The 20,256-nt window shown below is 41.7% G+C and overlaps 2 protein-coding genes across 3 annotated transcripts in view; one reads left to right on the top strand and one right to left on the bottom strand.

The window, feature by feature from the left end:
• The window catches only part of loxhd1a (lipoxygenase homology PLAT domains 1a), a 34,616-nt gene extending 29,577 nt beyond the window's left edge, over window positions 1–5,039 (top strand). Inside the window, exons 38-42 of the mRNA XM_030065869.1 lie at window positions 2,157–2,342; window positions 2,825–2,992; window positions 3,178–3,316; window positions 3,630–3,785; window positions 4,559–5,039. Coding sequence (XP_029921729.1) covers window positions 2,157–2,342; window positions 2,825–2,992; window positions 3,178–3,316; window positions 3,630–3,785; window positions 4,559–5,039 — 1,130 coding nt within the window. The remainder of the gene's footprint in view (window positions 1–2,156; window positions 2,343–2,824; window positions 2,993–3,177; window positions 3,317–3,629; window positions 3,786–4,558) is intronic.
• Window positions 5,040–8,460: 3,421 nt separating this feature from the next.
• On the bottom strand, window positions 8,461–18,531 carry ark2ca (arkadia (RNF111) C-terminal like ring finger ubiquitin ligase 2Ca). 2 transcript variants are annotated; one of them, XM_030064683.1, is made up of 8 exons: window positions 18,359–18,531; window positions 11,745–12,045; window positions 11,463–11,588; window positions 11,190–11,319; window positions 10,919–11,023; window positions 10,555–10,650; window positions 10,266–10,363; window positions 8,461–9,851 (listed from the first exon to the last, which is right to left on the bottom strand). In XM_030064683.1, the coding sequence occupies exons 1-8, from the start codon at window positions 18,492–18,494 to the stop codon at window positions 9,734–9,736; spliced, it is 1,110 nt and encodes a 369-aa protein (XP_029920543.1). In that variant the 5' UTR covers window positions 18,495–18,531; the 3' UTR covers window positions 8,461–9,733. The 2 variants fall into 2 exon arrangements, 1 of the variants encoding a protein (XP_029920543.1); XR_003929046.1 differs by lacking the exons at window positions 8,461–9,851; window positions 10,266–10,363; window positions 10,555–10,650; ... (2 more) ...; window positions 11,463–11,588; window positions 11,745–12,045 and adding an exon at window positions 16,554–17,313 and having other exon boundaries at window positions 18,359–18,483.
• Window positions 18,532–20,256: the final 1,725 nt, after the last annotated feature.

The raw sequence follows: 20,256 nt of genomic DNA, 5'->3' as shown, positions 1-20,256 counted from the left end.
CACAGCCCGGGAGGCTGAACAATCTCGGCTGCTGGCATTAAAGCCCTCGCTAGGAAAAACCTGTGCTGCTCAAAAGCTGAAATTTATTGACAACCTCAACCTTTTCTGGGAACATAGAAATTGATTGGGATTGAATGGATATCTACCTAACAAGTCAGAGGCCAGCATACTTTATTCCCTCCATCACAGAAGAGCAGTCAGAGAGTCAAAACTGTCTGCAACAATAAGCCTTCCCCCACCTCTCCATACAGGGATATCCCAGAAAAGTTAAGTCAACAATTAAGGATCAAGGATTAAACCGTGAGGAAGGTCAATGCTTGAAAAGCTCAGGTTCAGTGCAAAATACTGTGCTTGCTGTAGTTTAAGCTGGGTCAGCTTTACAAGAGTGCTGTTTAACTCTGCGACACTTTAGTAAGCCGATCTTGTTATTAAAGCCCTCCTTCACCTTTCCTGCTGGTAGCCTTGTTGCCTGTTCTAGTCTGCCACAGCTCTTCATCATGTTACATTTTTACTAAATGCATTTTATAAACTAAATGCAGGGCATAGCCATCTGCTATAATACCATTGTATCTCTGTCATGCTTTCACTAAATGAAAGGCCATAGTTGTTAATTCACTGTTATACTGCTGACTAAACTGTGTTTCCCCTACAGTTTCTCCTGTCATTGACAGCATGATCAGGGAAGCACATTTTCAGCAGCAGCGCTGCAACTGAGTAACTATAGGACTTCTGTAGGCAGGGGCGCCGCCAGGAATTTTGGGCCCCATGAAAAAAAAAAAATATATATATATATACATATATATATATATATATATTTACTCGATGATGGTTTAATAATTTTATATTAGTTTTTACCTATTTTTGGGGCCCCTGTCAGGCAAGGGCCCTTGGAATTGTCCTAACTTTTCCCCCATATACGGTGCCCCTGTCTGTAGGTGGCAGGGAGTCTGTGTGATTGTCTTCTCTTCTAAAATTACTTGATCATGAAGGTGCATCTTGACAGAACTAAGTGAGCCCTAAGTGGCCACAGTGGGGACATGAAAAGTCTCCCAACCAAAAGTGAAACCTACCTGCAGGCCCAAGATCACATGACCTAAATAGTGAACAAAAAAGCAACACTGCTAGTGGGGCTAAAATTCACAATGGTGCAAAGCCCTGGTGGTTTACGAGGTAGAGCGTGTGTCACATGACTATGAAGGCTTGGTTCAGGCTTGGTCCTTACTGCAGCAACCGCGGTCCAGTTCCAGCCCAGGCCCTTCGCTGCATGCCGTCCCCTCTCTCAGGCCTGTCTTCTCTGTCTCTCTCCACTGTGTTTGTGTAATAAACCTCAGAGGATGGGAGCTGTGTAATGCTGAAGAACAAAATTTATATTCATATTAATATTAACGACAAAAAACAAACAAACAAACAAACAAAAAAAACTGGTGTGGTGATGCAGCTACGATATAAATAAGTCACACGTTTTCCAGCGCCCTACATGGTTTCCACTGTCTTCAGTTCATATAAATCGTAGTTTTTGCCCCCTGATTTACCAGAGGGATTCCTAATAAATGTAACACACTTGTTGTTTACTTATTGGCTGGAGTAAACCGCTCTGGTGTGATAATATCAACAAAGAGGTATTTCGTATTTGCTGTCTGACTCAGAAAGTGGGAGCCTCTCTGCCTCATTTCTGTTTGTCTGCTGCTTGATCCGGGCTTTTACACTCAATTATTAATGCAGCATCAACCTATTCCTGCAATAGTTGAGAGACATTGCAGTTTTACAAAATTAGCACATACGGCTACAAAATGCTAAAATGGTTGAACCATACATATCTGTATCTATTTCTATATCCTAGGCATGCAGTTTACATTTTTCATTAGTCTCTGGTTTTGCATACTGTTAGTCAGAAGAACACAAAACCCACTTCAAACATTGTAGGGACTTAAGCCTAATAAGCTATTTTTTTGTAAATATTATTGATGACTGATTTTATTTGATAATTACTGTGCTACTGTAGAGCTGATGGTAGTTATAACATCAAAAATCGAAACAGTATTTTCCTGTGTTGTAGCTTTAAGCAGGACCTTTTTTTCTGCTATCGCTCAACAGTGAGCTAAGAAGTCATCAGAAGTTACGATTTCTAGGTGGGTGAGTCTTTCCTGTCTCCACAGGGGCCGGCACCGATGCCAATGTGTGGATTATCATTTTTGGAGAGAACGGAGACACTGGGACACTGGCGCTGAAAGAATCCAACAAATCCAACAAGTTTGAACGCAAGCAAGTGGACACATTCCACTTCTCAGACATTCTGAGTTTGGGAGAGCTTTCCAAAGTCCGAGTCTGGCACGACAACACAGGTCAGCCGCTCAGCTGTGACGTGTACTGTCACACGTCATGGAGAGATTACAGGAAACTGTGTTATGGTCCTGGTGTAGTAAATATTTCAGAGCCTAATATAAGAGAATCGACATGTATGGTGCAATCACATGGCTTAATTATGAAAAATAGGTAAATCAGTATTATACCAATGCATTCATTGTCTATCATTATGAAATGGGCTGTGTCTGTCCCTCCAGTTGTTTGACATGTGTGATGTCTCATGCAGTATCTCTGATTTTAATGAAATCTGGAGAGATGATGCATTGTGACGCTATTCTGGCCTTTAAAAAATGACACTAATTGGTTTGATGGGGATGCTATAATTAAAGGTCAGAATGTCAAACTTTAAAAGGCCATAAGTGCTGCACCACTGATTATGCAAAAACTCTTCTTACTGACTGCCCCAAGATGCAAAAAGTTAGCCTGTCTCACTTTGGTTTTGCATTCCTTCCATGCCCAGGGCCCGCTCCTGGATGGCACCTGGACTACATCCAGGTGAAGGATGAGGTCCTAGACCTAACATTTCGCTTCCCTTGTGATCGCTGGCTCTCCAAGAAAGATGATGATGGACAGATCATGAGAGAGCTGGCCTGTTCTCAAGAAAACCTGGACCTTAATGAGAAGACAAGTAAGGCCCGGACAAAGCATTTTTATCAAAGAAACAATTATAATGTAGATTTAGTTATGTTATCGACTCATTTTGCTAAGTAGACGTCCATCTGCAGTATATGTCTGTCTAAGGCTCTTCAGATGAGGACAACTGAGATACCCACAGGCAATTTAATTGTGTCCATTTTTTTTTCCCCCCAAAAGAATATGAAATTTCTGTCACGACGGCAGACACGAATGATGCAGAAACCAAAGAGAATGCCTGGATTGTACTGGAGGGGAGGAAGGGTCGATCAAAAGAATTTGTGATGGAGAACTCATCAAAGAAGAGGAGGTTTTTGAGGTATGTTCTGGCTGTTTTCAAGATAAGATAAAATGTAACTTTAGTTCAGTGAACTGACTGCAGCTGTGAGAAGAAGCTCAAAAAATGAGGTAATGGATAATTCTCTTTAATGTTATACTGATTATAACACTTGAGCCCAGACCAGCAATATAATCCACCCTCATGCCATTTTATCATACAGCATCCTATAAAACATATTGCCAGTATAATAAATGTACTTTATGTGGGCGAATTTAATTGAAAAGCTCACTTAGCCCTTAACATATCACATTGTAATATATATATATATTTTTTTTATTTTTTTTTTTTGTAGGGGAAATGTTGACAAGTTTGAGTTTTCCTCCAAAAACCTGGGTGACATAGCCGGCATCTGCCTGGGCCACACACCCAAGGATGGAAAGAAAGTAAAAGCGGAGGCGTACTGGCGTGTGGAGGAGGTCGTCGTCCTTGAAAAGGAACTGCAGAACAGGTAAGGGAGCTTCGCTGCTCAGGCACCCGTATCTAGAGCCATGTGAGTAACCTGTGAAGCAGGGGCCCGATGCACAAAGCCTTCCTAAAAACACAGCAAAACCAAACAAATCCTTTTTGTTAATACTGCATTTTTTGTTAATTTCAATCTTTAAAATGTTGCCTGCTGATTATGTCTCTTCATAAGAAAAAAAAACTTTAGAATAAATAGTTTTCTTGAAATAAAAGTTATCAAATTGGTGGATTTTTTGCCCCTTTACTTTAAAACATACCTTCACCTTTTTTAAAGCAACAGTGAGAAGGTAACCCCAAATTCATGCAATTAGACAAATTTTAGATAAATAGATTATAGTTCAAAAGACTACAATGGATTTGCAGCCTAAAATTCGAAACCAAGTTTCCCTCGACCTGATAGACAGCATTGAAATTGACCAACATACTTGTTTTAATAAATGAAAATTTATATTTGGTTTCCTAGCCTCAGTGGTAGTGAGTCAAAACTATATTACAGTAGTTAATTCAGGATTTTTCCTATTCTGAGAAATTATTAATTTGGAAAAGAAATTTGGAAGAAATGAGACTTTGAAAATACAGAGCAATTGCTCGTGATTTCCTAAAATTTTGTTTCAAAAAATCTATCATAAGAACACATTTGTGGTCACAGGTCATTTGTTAGTTCTTTCATTTGAACGTGTATCATACTCTTGACATTTTTCACTACAAGCCAAAATTAAACAAGACTCCATTCTCGCTTCTCCGTCCCATCAACCACAGGTACATCTTTAGCTGCAAGGCCCTTATCCCTCTCACTTCGAAGAGGGATGAATTCATGACCTTTGAGTGCACAAAGACCATTGAAAGCTTTACCAGTAAGGCTCGCAGCCTGGTGCCTATCAAGTATGAGATCATCGTCATCACCGCTGATGTGAAGGGAGCAGGCACCGATGCCAACGTTTTCCTCACTATTTATGGCTCCAGTGGAGACTCGGGCCGCCGGCCACTGCGGCAGAAGTTCCGCAACCTGTTTGAACGCGAGCAGTCTGACCGCTTTCTCATGGAGATGCTGGACATGGGAGAGCTGCTGAAAGTACGGGTGGAGCATGACAACTCTGGCCTGAGGCCCGGGTGGCTGCTGGAGCGTGTGGACATCACCAACACAGCCAACGGGGTCACCACCGTCTTCCTCTGTGGCAAGTGGCTGGACACCAAGAAGGCAGACGGGAAGATCTGCAGGGTCCTCTACCCTAAGTACTAAAGAAAGACCACCAAGTATTACTGGGTTTATTTCCACTCACTCCCATGGCAGAGAGGTGCTCCTTTCTTCCCTGTGGCTTTTTAAGGGTAACAACCAAAGAGATTCTGTATTTTCCCACCAAAGTTGGTATCTCAGGAACTGACAGATTTTTACATTGAGATTTTTTTAGTATATTAGTATATTTAAGTATATTATGACATTTCATGCAAGCTGAGAATATGGCCTTGAAATACTGTGACAATGTCTCCTTTGGTCAGGTAACATGATTGTGCCATCCTTTTAAAATGTCATACATCAGGAATGGTTTGCTCCCAGCTGCTTTGTAATAATGCAGGTTTTGTAAAAGACTGAACTGTTTTGTAACGCTCAAAATGACAACATGATGCTTTGTCAGCCCATTCCCTTTTATTAAGATGTCGGATATCACCACCAGATGATGTCGTTTTGTGTGTGTTACCCCGACAGAACACGGCGATTGTGACAACAGGTCACACCATCATTGTCACACTGCAGATAACACCCTGTAAAGCTGATCTGTTTCCTCCATTAACCTTGTAGATCTGACAGCGAGAGGCGGTCGGCCTCCCGAGGGCTTGTGCCAAGGGTCAGACTGTATTACACTTGTTCCTTTGGGCGAAAAAGATGACACTACACAATAAGCCATTTCATCCAATTTATTACAAAAAGAGCACATATAAAAGGATAATATACAAGCCATGAAATAAAATAAAAAATAAAAAAACAAAACAAAACAGAACAGTTTGGGTTTAGCAATGCAACTTTTAAAATCATTATTATTAGTAGTAATAAATAAAGTACAAAATTCCACGAAATGTGAATCTAACATTTACCCATAATATGCTCATCCATTTCTTCATCAACACACTCATCAACATTAATGAGCTATTGCTTTAATATTAATGATAAATAGTTCTATTTTCAGATAAAATATCCTATATTGAAAAAACATTGCGCAGTCACAGCTAAACAGCAGATTTTCATACAAGGATGGCGGCAGCCCTTTCACTGGCACTTTTTGGGATATTTTTTTTTTTCTCTTCCTTCAGTTTGTTTTTTCAGATTCAAGCAGCAGCAAAATGAATATTCTTCTGTTATATTCTTTGTATATATTTTCACCTTATACTTTTACACCATTGAGACTATATTGAAACCTGAGAAAACATGCATTTTTAGAAAGGTTGTGCTTTAAAATCCTCTGTCCTTGTCTTCCTTTAATGGATTGTGAGAGGAGACGGCAGATGGATTTGGAGGGGAGGGGACGGACGGCTAAGTCAAACTCAGGGAGGAAACCAAAACAGGGACAGCAGGTGAAGGGAAATGTACAGACAGCGGATGAACAGAAGAAGTGAACTAAGGAAAGATAATCAAAGCATTATGTCCACAGTGAAACATGCCTCTTTGTAGTCAGAATTATTTCCACAATAAGTAATCCTCTGATGAAAAAACATCATTGATACAAAACCAACATCTGTTTTTCGGCAGTTCTGTCTGATTTGAATTTTTGACGATAATGGCTTTTGCAGACATCTGTCATAATATTGTCTTAGCTTCTTCATGACCCATTCGTCGTAATTAAGTTTGGAACCAATAAGGCATGATGGCTTCGTGGGTGATTGTTTCAAACTGTCGAAATAATATGGAAATATCTCCTAACACTTAAAGCGAGGCACTTGTTATGCTCAAGTATACAAACTATTACGGGATAAAAACAACTGAGGAGAAACAACCTAAGAGAGAGAAAGAGAGAGAGAGAGAGAGCAGGAACATGCCTCACAGATGATGAAATTATAAGAGCCACAGTGCATCAACAGCCTCAGAGCATAAAAAAAAAAATAAAAGCAAAGAGTTCATAGTGGTGGTGATAGTAATATTAAACTATGACTGTAACTATGTTATGCCAGTGAGAGGGTTCCCATATTAAAACTATGAGTGCAAAACAAGACAGGGAAAAAAGTTCACAAACTAAAATCAAGTCACTCCATTGCAGTTTGTCCACTAGATCACAGCATAGGGGATCAGAGAAATTGCATTGAATGGAATGTAACCAAGAACCACAGCACCACATGAGAGAGAGAGAGAGAGGGAGAGACAGAGAGAGAGACAGAGAGAGAGAAGAGAGAGAGAGAGAGAGCAGGCTCAGTAGCTCAGCCTTGAACAGTAAACATCGCACAGCCGGCTCAGGGAGAGATCAAACAGCAGGGTTTCTTTTTTTTTTTTTTCTCCTTTTTTTTTTTTTTCAACTTAGGTCTTCGGAAAAAAAAAAAAAAACACAACTGCATGCAAAGCATTCCCATTTAAAACAATGCAAAAATGAGGTAAACAGTTTTTTGTTTTTTTTTCCCATATCGTTTTTGTGTTATTTCTAAATAAATAAATTATGATTCAATCACCAAAAAAAGCCTATATAAAATTAAATACATACCCACAATATCTACAGTTAGTAATAAATTATGATTGTTAAATACTTAAGGCATCTCAGCTGACAACACCCTGTGTAAACTATCAAAACGTCCTCACAGACAGCTCCACTACAGGAGGAGGCAGTGTCAACACTGGCAGTGCACAAGACAGGGAGGAGGTCTCTCTTAATCCTCGCTAATTGATCCCTCGGTCTGCAAGGCTATTAGGGTCTTTGGGGCTAGTCCCACTCATTACTATTTCAGTGCATAGGACAGTCAGGGTTATAAAGGCATTCACTAACATGAGGCTCTGTGGTGCCGAAACCATGCTGATGGGGTAGGGAGGAAAAAACTTGTAAGACAGAGCGAAGATGAGAGAACACTGAGTAAGTGAACTTGCTGTAGCAGCCAAATGTTGTTCTGCTGTGATAACCGTTGCTGTGGTCCCTCATGTCTCCGTGCACTGTGAGAGGGAAACTGCCTCCGTCACACAACATTCTACATGTTCTAGCAATACAGCATAGCAACCAGCATAGCAACCACAAGGGGAGATCTGTCACACGTAAAAAAACAAAACAAAAAAAAAACAAAACAAAATAAAATAAAAAAAAAAAACACAAGATTAATACACAAGCTCCTCACTCGGTTTAAAACACTGCGTGTCTCTATACCTAAAGATAAAACCGACGCAAAATGCAATACCAAAGGAAAATGTTGTTGCTATATCTATCGTCACATGTGCTTGTTCTTTAGGCAATAAGGTAAACATCACAAGAAGATTTTCCATCGTCGCCACCAAAGGGACAGGATGAACACACGCTACAAGTCAGGGAAACAGCCACTGACACCGTGCTCATGTTTTTTTTTTTTTTTTTTTTTTGTATTGTTTTTTTTTTTTTTTTTTTGTTAGTGTTGAGAAGATAGTCACAGCTCAGAGTAACTAAGTCATGCACAGACAACTCTGTACCTTCCTCTTTTTTTTTTTTTTTTTTTTTTTTTTGAAGTTTTAAGAAACGCTACCAAAGCTAACAGCCCAAGTCGACAATAAAACATGCAGTTTAGTACACTGTTCAGCCAAAGCACCTGTGCCAGTAAAAGATGGTACAAGGGCAGCTAAATCTTCTATCACTCCCACCTCGCGCCATCACTTCAGTGCATGATGGGAGACAGGCCCTCTATGTAGATTATTTTTCATTTCATATTTGGCATTGTATAGTATAAGCACTCCAGTGGCCGTGTGATTCACCTAACTACAGAAACTACTAGGTGTTGCCTTGAACCCCCTAACACACACTCAGATTTTGCACTTTTGGACTTCTCTTACACATCCACACAACTGTTAGACCACACTCTCCACACTTTAGCGCACAGCACACACACACACGCACACACACACACACATAAACCTGTGCGTCAGGTCAAGCTACACCATGACAAAAATGCATTTTGGTAAAACACTTCTCTACCTGCGTATTTTAAGTTTTAAACACACGACAGCGCGATCACTTGGCTTGGCTTCGCAGCAGTGAAAGACGCCTACTGACATGACACCATCTGCTCCGAGTTAATGTACAACGGTATTGCGGAAAAGTAGAAGCCAGGTGAGACTGAAAGAAACACGTAGTTAGCGCTCACCCTTAACAGCGGCGAGAGACCACCAAATATCACTTTGCTGGATACTGCTACTCTACTACTACCACAAATGATCTGTAGATAAACATGGCGTCAGAGCGTGTAGTTTCTGTTAAGCTTTCTTGTGTGGCAGAATATTCATTTTTGACTGAATATGTGTGGGGAGAAAAAGAGAGAAATATAGAGAGAGAAGGAGAGAAAAGAGAGAGAAAGTAGCCAGCTCACGGTGGGTTTATGCGTTTTCCACTCTCAGGACATTAAGGCATGGCTTTAAGAACATGCTACGCAGCCCAGGCTCCCTACGGTACAACACCACAACAGTAACAACACCCCACTTACGACCAGCAAGCTACAAGTAAACCCTGTGTACATGAGAGAGTATGGATGTGTGTTTGTTTGCGTGTCTTTTGCTTCCGGAGGGATGTGCTTCTATATATAGAGAGTCTCCAGCAGCCTCTCGTGCAGTTAGTAATCCTGGCTTGGCTCAGTAAAGCGTGAGTCAGAAGGGTGATGATGTCACATGAAGTCTGGAGACATTTGGCAAAGCACCCGAAAGGGGGGAGGGGCCCACAGGCCGGGGTGGAAGAAAGCAGGAACCACGCTGGAGTGATTGACAGGGGTTTAAATCTCTGCCTTGGCTCATCAGCTGTCGGGGTTCAGCTGTGTTTCGATGTCAACTCGACAGATGGGACACTTCCTGCTCGTGGCCAGCCATTGGTCCACACAGCCCTGGTGGAAGAGGTGCATGCAGGGTAATCTCCTGGAGAAAAGAGAGAGAGAGAGGGTCAGTGCACTAGGCTGTTGATTCGCACTCCCTGTCCATGCAGTTATGTGCTTGGGAGGAATTTGTGCCAACACCAGGGAGTTAATTTTAGCCACTTTGCCATGGAGAGACTACTTTTCTTCACTCAACAATCCCACACCCCCCCTTAGACAGCTGAGAGTCCACATGCTGTAAACCAACCTTCCTCCCTTACCCCAGTGCACTGCTCTACATCGCCCCATATGTGGCCTTATTCACTCCCCAACATGGGCTCTAGAGGCACAGTTAGGGGCCATTGCTTACACCGGCGCTATGCATTTGGAATATGCCAGTGAGGAACAAACATATTTCAGTGCAGTTACGGGATTTTTGGGGACATGTAACTTGTCAGTGTGGAACAGTGTTTCTTACCTGACGTCCTCTCCATCCTCCAGCATGGACAGACAGATGGTGCATTTCTCATCCACATCTGTCTCCTCCTCCCCTATCTTCAACTCCAGGGGCTTTCTCTGTTAACCAATCAGATTACAGACAAGAAAGTGTGGGGTCAGTCGGGCCATCGGATCCTATTTAGATTACGTATGACATTATTTGGGCGGATAAACCCCTTGACATGAATAACGTTTTCGTTTCCAGGGGGTTACAAGGGGGTCCTTATTATGTGATCATGCATTATGAACGGCGAATAACCTTGTCTAACCTTTTTGTATTTGTGTGGAAAGGTGAATCTTTCTATGGTTGTCTGCACAGCCCCTCTGCTGACACTGCCCAGGCGATCCTCCAGCTGCAACAGCTCCTGAGGAGGAGGACACAGAGATTCAGTTCAATTGAATTCAGTGTGATTCGATTCAGTTTAGTTCAATGCAGTTTTACTGGTGTGATTTAATAAAAAAAAAGATGCTAATTTGGTAATATAACAAACACTACATTGTGCAATGAAGTTATAGAATAGAACAGAACAGAATAGAATAAAATAGAATATAATAACCAGATGATAAACTTCAAGTTCTCCCGTTTAAATGTAATGATTAAAGTGGAGATATGTGTTTAGAGGCAGGATTTACCTCGTAGCTTTCTCGCACAGCGGTGGCATGCCGAGAAGGATTTAGGCTTTGCAATGCCAACAGGTGGAGCTGGGGGTAGGGGTAGTTTCTGATTTCATGCACAACCTGGCAAAGAAAAAAAAACAAAACAAAGAGAATACTATATTGTAACATGTCAATGTTAATCACATAATTAAGCAATTAACAGATAAACCTGTCTGCAAAATACAAAACAGCAGAAACAAATCAAGCATCTGTAAAAGACATGAGCCAGAACAGTGTGTCAACATACCACTTGTGCCGAGGATGTGTTCCTGGGGAAGTGGTGCATTCTGGGAGAGGCAAGGTAATGCTGATAGTGCTGTGGGAGCTGCTGCAGCTGGTACTGGTGGTGAGGGAGGCCAGCGTCTACACTGAGATCCCTGCAGGGAGACAGACACCTCAGTCAACACTGCCACCCATACCAGGCAAGATGACTGACACATAGGTGGAGAGATTGGGGGAGGCAGGCAGGGATCATTTCTCATCTCTGCAGGACCCCCGTTAATCTCCAACAGCGACTCACCAGTCTGTGCCCTCGGCCAGGTACCGCGGCTGCTGTGTGATTGGCTGGGGAACATGGAGGGGAGGGGAGTACTCATAGCCTGACCGCAGTCGGTGAGGATTCAGGGGAACACGATCCTGGGTTCTTCTGTGCAGGGCGCAGCAATAGGATATATGTAAGCATATATAAGTGAAATTCAACAGGGGTGTGATTATGTGCCAAAAAATAAACAGTGAGCAGGCTGGTCACTGAGTCTGAGTGTATGTGCACCTATCCTTTTCTGTGTGCCAGCCATAGCTCTACCTGGAGTGTGGGAGAATCCTGCGGTGCTGCGCCTCAAGAAGCTGTTGTTGGATGAGGTATTGCTGGTGTAAGGCCTGAGGTAGGAATGGAGGCCCTGGCACATCCTGGAACTGGGGGGGTGCAGGCAGGGCAGTGAGGGGCGGATGGTGTGCTGGGGGCAGGTGGGTGGCCAGGCCTGTCTGGGGGGGCTGGCTGGCGTGTCCCAGAGGGAACTCAGCTGGGATGGGTGCTTGGGGGGCACCCAGGTGAAAGTGTCGGCAGGAGGTAGCATGGCTGTGTTGATGCCTGGTGAAGTGTGCTCCTATAGGAAATAAATGCAAGTGATGAGAGCTGAGACTCATCAAAACCTCAGCCAGATGAAGCTGTGGTCACTTTAATTCATGCAGACAACAGAGAAACCCAGATCAACAGTGGTGGAAAAGCACATTCAGACAGAGATAACTAAAAAAAAAAAAAACTACACATGAACTATGTAAGACAATTTTTATTTTTTCCCGTGGTCAAACATACAAAAACAAATAATGACAAAAGACAAAAACAAATGAACAAACACACAAAAGACATCCAATCACACACAGAGAAAATACAGAAGGAGGAGTGAACTGACACAGAAAGACAAGACAGATGAAACAGCAGACGGAGGACACAGACAGACATGGACACCCCTGTGGAGCACCCCCAAAACCCACAAACAGATTGGACCTGACCAGCCTGCCTCTTGACTTGCCATAGCACAGGGTCAGCAGGGAGGATGGCTCTCCACTACTGGCCTGGGGTGGCTCCAAGAAGATCTACAGCACAAAGTGATGTCTTTTGTCCATTGCTAGTCAATGTATTACATTGAGGTCCTGGTGTGTGGAATTGTTATTATGATGTAACTTTAATATGAGTATCTTTCTATCAAGCTGCCAGGTGTTCTGGGAATGGCCAGGCCCAGAGCCACTGAGGTGGGTTCATATAGATAATCTCTCTTCATCTGTGGTTGAGTATAGGAGGGAAGGCAACCACCCACCCCTTTTTTCATCAGTGGCAGAGAAGACATACGTCTCTGGCAGTCCTGCTGAATCAGCATGCTATCGGATACACACAAACAATCAATATTCATTGCTTTGACTTTAGAGAGGGTTGGAAGGAGAGCTGGGAGGGAGACAAACAGTTGCTCCTCCAACTCCTGTTATAGCCCTGCAGCTGTCTGGGCCAGGGAATACTTACAAGGTTCTGGGGATGGGCTTTTAATGCCTATCCTATACTAGAGGCAAGACAGAGACAAGATCACTGTCCCATTCAAGGTGTATGTTCAGATCATTCAAGTAATGTGTATTTGGAAGAGATTGTGTGTAATCAAGATATGTCTGGTCCAGCGCAATATTTCAGGCTGTTCAGCTTGATAAAACATGATATATTGAATGATATTAGACAAAATGTCTAACATGATATGGGGATTTGGCTGTTGGTAAAGTGTCTGTGATACATTTAGCATTTGCTGACAAATTGAATTAACAGTAATGGTTCACTGAGCCATGATCTAATTTTCAAATTATCAAATCACAGCCTGGAACATATTCCACAAGAACAAAACAAATATCTTTTGCGTGGGCTGGGAGTGTTTAAATAGAAGCCAACAAAATATTTATGTAAATGAAAAATCTTCTACCCTCCCATATATTTCTTTGTTTCAGCATTCTTGTTTGTAATGTGACATATTCGCTTGGTTGTTCTTTTTGCTTCATTGGATATAGCCTTGGGACACAGAAAGCCAGTGAACCTCAGCGCCATCAGCAAACTGAGAATAATGTTTGGCTGAGGAAGTAGAGCAGAAATGACTGACTTCTGAGTTGGATAGCAAATGCCCATGCATTACTTCTGTATAAAGCTTGTGACCTAATAAGACTGAGGTGAGTGTGAGGCTTAGAATAAATATCAAATTAACCGGCGAGACCATTCCGCAATGTGAACTTTAAAAATTAATATTTGATTTACTGCAGTGCTGGCTGCAGCAACAGACATACTGTTGTTATTGTGAGTTCATACACCAGCTTGCGGCCATAGATTTCTTGATTAGTTCAGATCAGCACCCCTCCAGTCTTCTTCTACCATCACCACCCTCACACACTCTCATGATGCCCCTTCCCCCAAACTACTCCACCACCCCTGAGCTGCTACACCGACAGCCCCTCCCCCACGGTGTGGTTGCGGCATGGTGTCCCCGTTTGAGTGACAGCTCAATAAGCCCAGCCCACCCGTGACTGCAGCAGTCTGACATCAACCTGCCTCTTTATCTTATTCCCCTCTGCTGCTTCCATCACTTCAGCCTTGTAATCATTCCTCTTATGTGCCTCCATTATCCTATCTTTTGCTTAGGTCAGTAGTCTTCGATCATGTGCCACCTAGAGCCATGTGTATGCACGTTTTCATTCCAGTCAATCACTGCATCAGCTGATTTCACTGATTAGCAGATCTTCAAGCAGAGCGGGAGGAACTAATCGGTGAAATCAGCTGCTTGTACTGCATGGCCGGACTGAAAATCTACATACACATGGCTCTCGAAGGCATACGGTCCCACACCACATGCCTAAACGCTCTCCATTACTCTAATTAAAATGTGGTGCTGGGTGGGAGACAAGGTGATGTTAAAGTGTGCTGCAATCAGTGCAGCAAACTGAGTTCATGGTCAGGTTGTCTGAAAGTTTGTTGCTCTTGTTGTCATGTGGTGATTAGTGGAGAAAGTTGTTCAGCAGGATAGCTGAGTCTCAGACACACTTTATTTCAGTATATAAATAACTTGACTATTTTAGTCATTATGAACAGATGTAAGGATCAAGTGGCTGGGAGGAGAGGGCAAGAAGTCCCACAGACTGCAAACCCACTGAATTATTGGCTAATATCAGAAATGTACAGCTAAATATATCAAATTGTGTTAAGGGTGTTGTTGTCTATGTCAGGCACTATTGTGTCCAACTGTCCTGTTTTCATAATTTTATAGAGGCTTTAGGTTTTAATGCATTGTTAAAGGTGAGAGCAACATTTAATCCCAGAGACAGCATATTATAACCAAAGTTCATAGGTGTAACAACCAATGCCTCAAAATATCAGGAACTGATAAGCCCAATGCCTTATTTATAATCAAATCACAGCTATGTATTGAAATGCTCTTATAAACCATATAGAGTACAACTTAGAGCTCTACATCATACTCTTATTTATTAACAAAATGGCACCTTTCATGTAATAACATTCACATGGTGACAGAAAACTCCCCATAATAAATCATTAAAGGTCTTATATACAATTGTGAACTTAACTGGGTTTAATTATGCTATTGTAACAGGATACAAAAGCATCTTTTTAGGATAGTCCAAAGATTTGAATTCATCCATGCAACACTATTCAAGAAAGACTATGAGCAGCAACATACTGCTTTCAGTTTAGCACATTTGTGACTTACAATTGAGTTTTATCGTCTACCTCAGGGCCAAGGATTATTATGCAAATTTAAAGAGAGACAAAAATAGAAAAAGGCTAAACATTTGCAATAGTATTGTATTCCTGTGTGAGATGGTATATAACTTAAGGAATGCTCTTCATAATCACTAATAGTGTCATAACAATTAGGCTATAATCAAACAGTTACCAATAGAAGATTAAACCATCAAAGTTTCTCATTATTCAGATTGGTAATGAACAGCTTTTGCTATATAGGTGAAGACTCTTAAAAATACAACTGGACAGAAACGCAGAACCTACAGAAATTTTTATTAGCCCTGTGTTTTATTATGTGTGTTTTATCGTCTAATTAAGAGGGACTTCAAAGTGCTTATTTAAATTCACAAAAATATCAAAGGCTGCGGACTGCAGCAGTATCTATGAGACCTATCAATTTCATCAGGTAGCAATGATTTCAATGATGTTAATTCACCTGGGAAAATGAGGCAAGATACTGCGCAGTAAAAATACATCAAAGCGTTTTCAAAGTTAAACCAGACTAGGTTTACTGACAGTGGAGACCAGTGAGTGGAGGTGATAGAGGCTAAATTCTGCTTCATAAAATACACAGCCAGTGAGCAAAGGACAATTCATTTGGAGGAAATGATGGTATGTAACGTTAAATCTCAATGCCCATGTGTTCCGGTAAAAACATGCCGTTTTGAGGCATGGGTGAGAAATCTGGTTGCCCCTACTCCCGAGTATGCAGAGCAGTACCTTGAAGTGCCTCTGTCAAAGACAGCTGAGAAATGAGAGCACATATATAGAGTGAGGGGACTGCCTTTAGTGACAGCACAGTGTGGAGGGAGGAGGGGGCACACATGGAAATCAGCAAAAAGCACACTTATGGTTAGGAAAAATACTACAGTCTTTATTGGAAAATATTAGTATGTGTGGCACTGTGTGATAATAGTAATAATAATCATAATATATCCTATATAACCATAATAATTCCATGCAAATAAAGACCAAAGGCAAGGCCCAACCATGCTTTCTGTAGGGTTAACAGAACAGAAGCAGCATCCAATGAGTAGATGTGTATGCTTACAGCACATTTCAGTACAGCAGGGACATCTCTACACAAAGATTACATTGGAATCTGCTGTTCAATGTGGAAAAATAAAAAGTATAAAATGACCATGCATTAGGATCTAATACAAGAACATAAGGTAGAAAAACCACAACCAAAGAATAAAGACATTTTGATTCTAAAAGGAGTTCTACAGCAGTGCAGGATATACACATCCCTGTAAAATGGATAGCATTCTGGAGGCGTCTGAAGAAAGACTTAAGGGGGGCTGTGTATGACAGTGGATCAGAGGGGGATTTTTTTTAAATGGCAAGATGAGTTAGGCCTATGTCTCGCCAATTTATTGCGAACTTTGCCGACTAAATGGACTCAATTCCACTGACAGGAACAAAGGCTTTCACACATGGATAGGATTATGACCAGCTGTTTAGACACCACTCAAACAGGTGCAGTGGACCATCAAGGGTGAAATAACAGCACACAAATTATCCTTTAAAATAATTGCAGGTAATAGCCAATTGCATGTATGTTCATAATGATTCAGTCGAGGTTTCCAAAAAGAATTGCTCATTGATGAAATCTGGTACAATGCACCTTTGCAAAAGGGGATGGACACACTATCCAAAGAGTTCGATCAAGCCTGGCTGTAATCGAATCGGGGTTCAAAATGTATCCACTTTACAGAAATTTACAGCAGAATGTAGTCTATCCACACTGAATGGGAGAATCACAATGACATTCTGTAGTAAAATCTAATGCTACAATGGGTTATTTACTAAAGAGCAACATGACAGTTTAAATAAAGACAAACTGTTTTCTACAGAAGGTGTTATTCTTTAGTCTGTTACACAGAAGGATACGGTATGAGTGGGAACTCTGTTTTAATGCCAATGTCGTCTTCAGATGGAAAGAGGAAATGAGGAAGAAGGGGTTCACAATACAGCTAGATGCAGAGAACAGGCAGAGGCTACGGCAGACAGCAGCAGATGATCGTTAGCTACACAATGGAGGGGGACAAAGGTCTGAGAAATGCGGAATGTAGAGCCAGCCTCGATACTATGGAACAGGAAAAAAGAACACAAATAAAAGCACAATGAAATCATTGGTGCTACTGCATGTATTTTTAACAATGCACGTCAAATTATTATTACATAATCAGCACAGATAGCCTGCTGCAATGAAGGGTGTTATTTTGGTCAATTTGACTAGTGTGTTTCTGTTTGCCATCAAGCACAACAAAATGGGAGGGGGTCCGATCTGGTCATGTTTTCACCGCTGGAGCATTTACAGAATAATTTACACGATTCTCAAATAGCCTTATTGCCAGGTTTAGAGCAAAACGCCACCATTTCATAGCCTATTTATCCCGTGTAACGTTACACCCCCCCCAATCTGAGGTACGATCATTACACCGGTAAGAAATTACGGGTGACTAGCTAGCGAAATGCAGTCAAGAGGGATGAGTGAATGAAATCAGCAGACTCACTGTCAATTGCACAGGCACAAACACAAACGAGTAATGTTAAACAATCATGTTGTCAGCCTCCCCTGAGCTACAGCTGCGTGCTTAGCCATATTACCAACAACATATCCACACTGAGCCATGAACGTTAGCTGAAGGTGAGGTGGTAAATTTAGATTAACAAAAAGACATTGGTCTGTAGCAGCGATTGCACAAACTACTGAGTGTTGCAGGTAAACGCCGCGCAATGAAAATAAACCAAGCCAAAAGGAGATTGCGCTAGCCACTGAGCTGGGCTGAGAGTAAGCCGAGGTGCCATTTGACTTTGACAGCTGCAGTCGTCTGGTGTGGTTAACAGGCCCTACAGACGGGCAGCGTGAATGTGTGCTCAGTAAGTCTGTGTCTTTAGTCAGACAGGTGCAGACTGGCCCGCAAACACCATTTTTATCGTGTTACGGCTTAACTGACGCGACCGTTACCGTTAGCAAGATGGCTATCTGGGCTAGATTCTTGCTATCGCTGGCTTTTTCCCCCTTTGCTAGCAGGTGTCAGCACCCGGTTCACTGTTTACATTATTTGCGGCCGTTTAAAGGAACGCCGAGATTTTTTGAAGGAAGAAAAATATAAATATCATCATACCTCTGTTTCTAACTGAGCCGAAGACGGGAAGAACCAGATATCCAACATGTACTAACACCATCCTGGGTCCTTTGTTGTGTCGGTGGCCAGTGAGACAGATGGTCCATGGAAATGGTCCCTTCCAATCGCAGCACATTCAAACGGCCAGGCTGCGCTGCCTCGCACACAAAGACACGGGGAGCCAATCAGTGAGCCGCTCCGCTCAGAGCCTCGGGCTTTGGCACCCGGCTCAGCCAATCAGATCGCCGCAGGGCTCCCCTGGGTGGCGAGTGGGTTACAAAGAGGTGGAGACGCGTCTGTGTTGTGGACGGCCCATTCACTCAGCAGCAGCTCAGAGATGCTCATATTTAATTTCACCGACAGCCACACACACAGACAGGGATCTGCGTGTGGGAAAGTGTTTTGCAGTGTGGATATGTCCATACCTAGAGAGATAATACATACTGGTGATGATTACAGCAGTCATTCCCATGCAGTCTCTTGTTGGGATCAGTTCTAGTAAATTAATCTCTGCTGTAATTTCAGTATTTCTCTTTTGCTAGAACATATTCGTGGTCCACTGGGTGTCACTTAAACCTCTTCTTACCTTCAAATTTACTTTTTTTTTTTTTTTTTTTAATCAGTTTGGGTCATTTTGACCATAGTAATATAATAAACCTCCAGAAAATATTTATAATAAAAAATGTTACTCAAGTTTATATACCAGGGACTTCATGTTGATTGTTGGCTGCCAAAATAGCCCTTTAAATCAATTTATGAACTGGACTGATTGATTTTCGCACTACTACTGGCACATTATATTAGGTGGGGGCCTTACAGCAGAGGGAGGTTTTTTGAAGATCAATGTCCTCAGTGTCATCCAAAACAACTAAAGCAAATATGTGTACAATGTTGATATATTGTATATGTTTTATGCAGCTAAAAAAGCCCAGGGTCAGAGAAACACAGTTGTGCACAAAATGTGTACAGGACATGGAAAACATATCATCAGGTTAATTTTAATGGTTACCCACTTGTCCCCATTAAATTGGGAAAAGTTATTAAACATGAAGCAATAAAAGAACATGGTGTTAATCATATTTTTGGAGATGTTAAACACTGAATGGGGTCAAAATTACCCCCCAAAATTATAGGAGGGTTAATGGGAGAAACAGCCCACAGACATAACCATTACAACAAAACAGCTATTTATCTGTATCACATAACATTTACTTCTTATCTATGTTTGAAAAAATAACTTTGCACTCCTCCTATTATATAATTCCCTGTGCAGTCTCTCAGCAGCAGTATTTAGACAGAAGGGTGTGGGAACAGATGGGCATGGGGAGGTTGAGGGGGTCACTAAACTCTCAGCTCCATATGTCGTCCTCCTACTATTCTCACCATCTAATGCTTTAAGCCTTTGGTCCAACACAAAGGCATGAGTCGCGCACAATGCTCTGCTGCAAGCTTCCACAACCAGTGTCTCCTTTACTTTCATATAACTCAGACTTTTGGTCCTTCATGCCATCAAACTGCATGCTACCCTATATAAGTGTCCATCAACATGAAACACTTGGCTAAACAGTGCATTAATAATACGCAAGAGATGTAAAAATAGCGTGTATACTAATTAAACAAAAACTGTCTGAGTGCAAACATTAATGGAAGTAAATAAATTCAAATATTCTGTATTCATTCGTTTAAGCCACACCTTGTCTTCTCACAATACAGTGGTCAAATAATTTCTGGTCCAAAGGGAGCTAGGTTAGTAATTTAGCAAATATCTTTAGTAGAATTTGTGGGTGAAATTTTGGGCAATTAAGATAGCTGCCAATCAAACACTGCATGCTTGCTGATAATTTGATAATTGAGAGCAACATTTTTTACTGGAGCAAAGCCCCCTGGTGGTGGAGGTT

Source organism: Myripristis murdjan, chromosome 12 (genome assembly GCF_902150065.1).
Source record: "Myripristis murdjan chromosome 12, fMyrMur1.1, whole genome shotgun sequence".
NCBI classification, from domain to species: domain Eukaryota; kingdom Metazoa; phylum Chordata; class Actinopteri; order Holocentriformes; family Holocentridae; genus Myripristis; species Myripristis murdjan.
Note: the sequence above shows the minus strand (reverse complement) of the source record. Positions and strands in the feature narration are given on the sequence as shown.

Coding starts and splice junctions, on each gene's coding strand:
- ark2ca (XM_030064683.1), bottom strand. CDS start 18,494: ATGTGCTGCGATTGGAAGGGACCATTTCCATGGACCATCTGTCTCACT. Junction 11,320..11,462: donor CTGGCCGAGGGCACAGACTG/GTGAGTCGCTGT, acceptor GTCTCCCTGCAG/GGATCTCAGTGTAGACGCTG. Junction 9,852..10,265: donor GAGGATGGAGAGGACGTCAG/GTAAGAAACACT, acceptor TCTTTTCTCCAG/GAGATTACCCTGCATGCACC.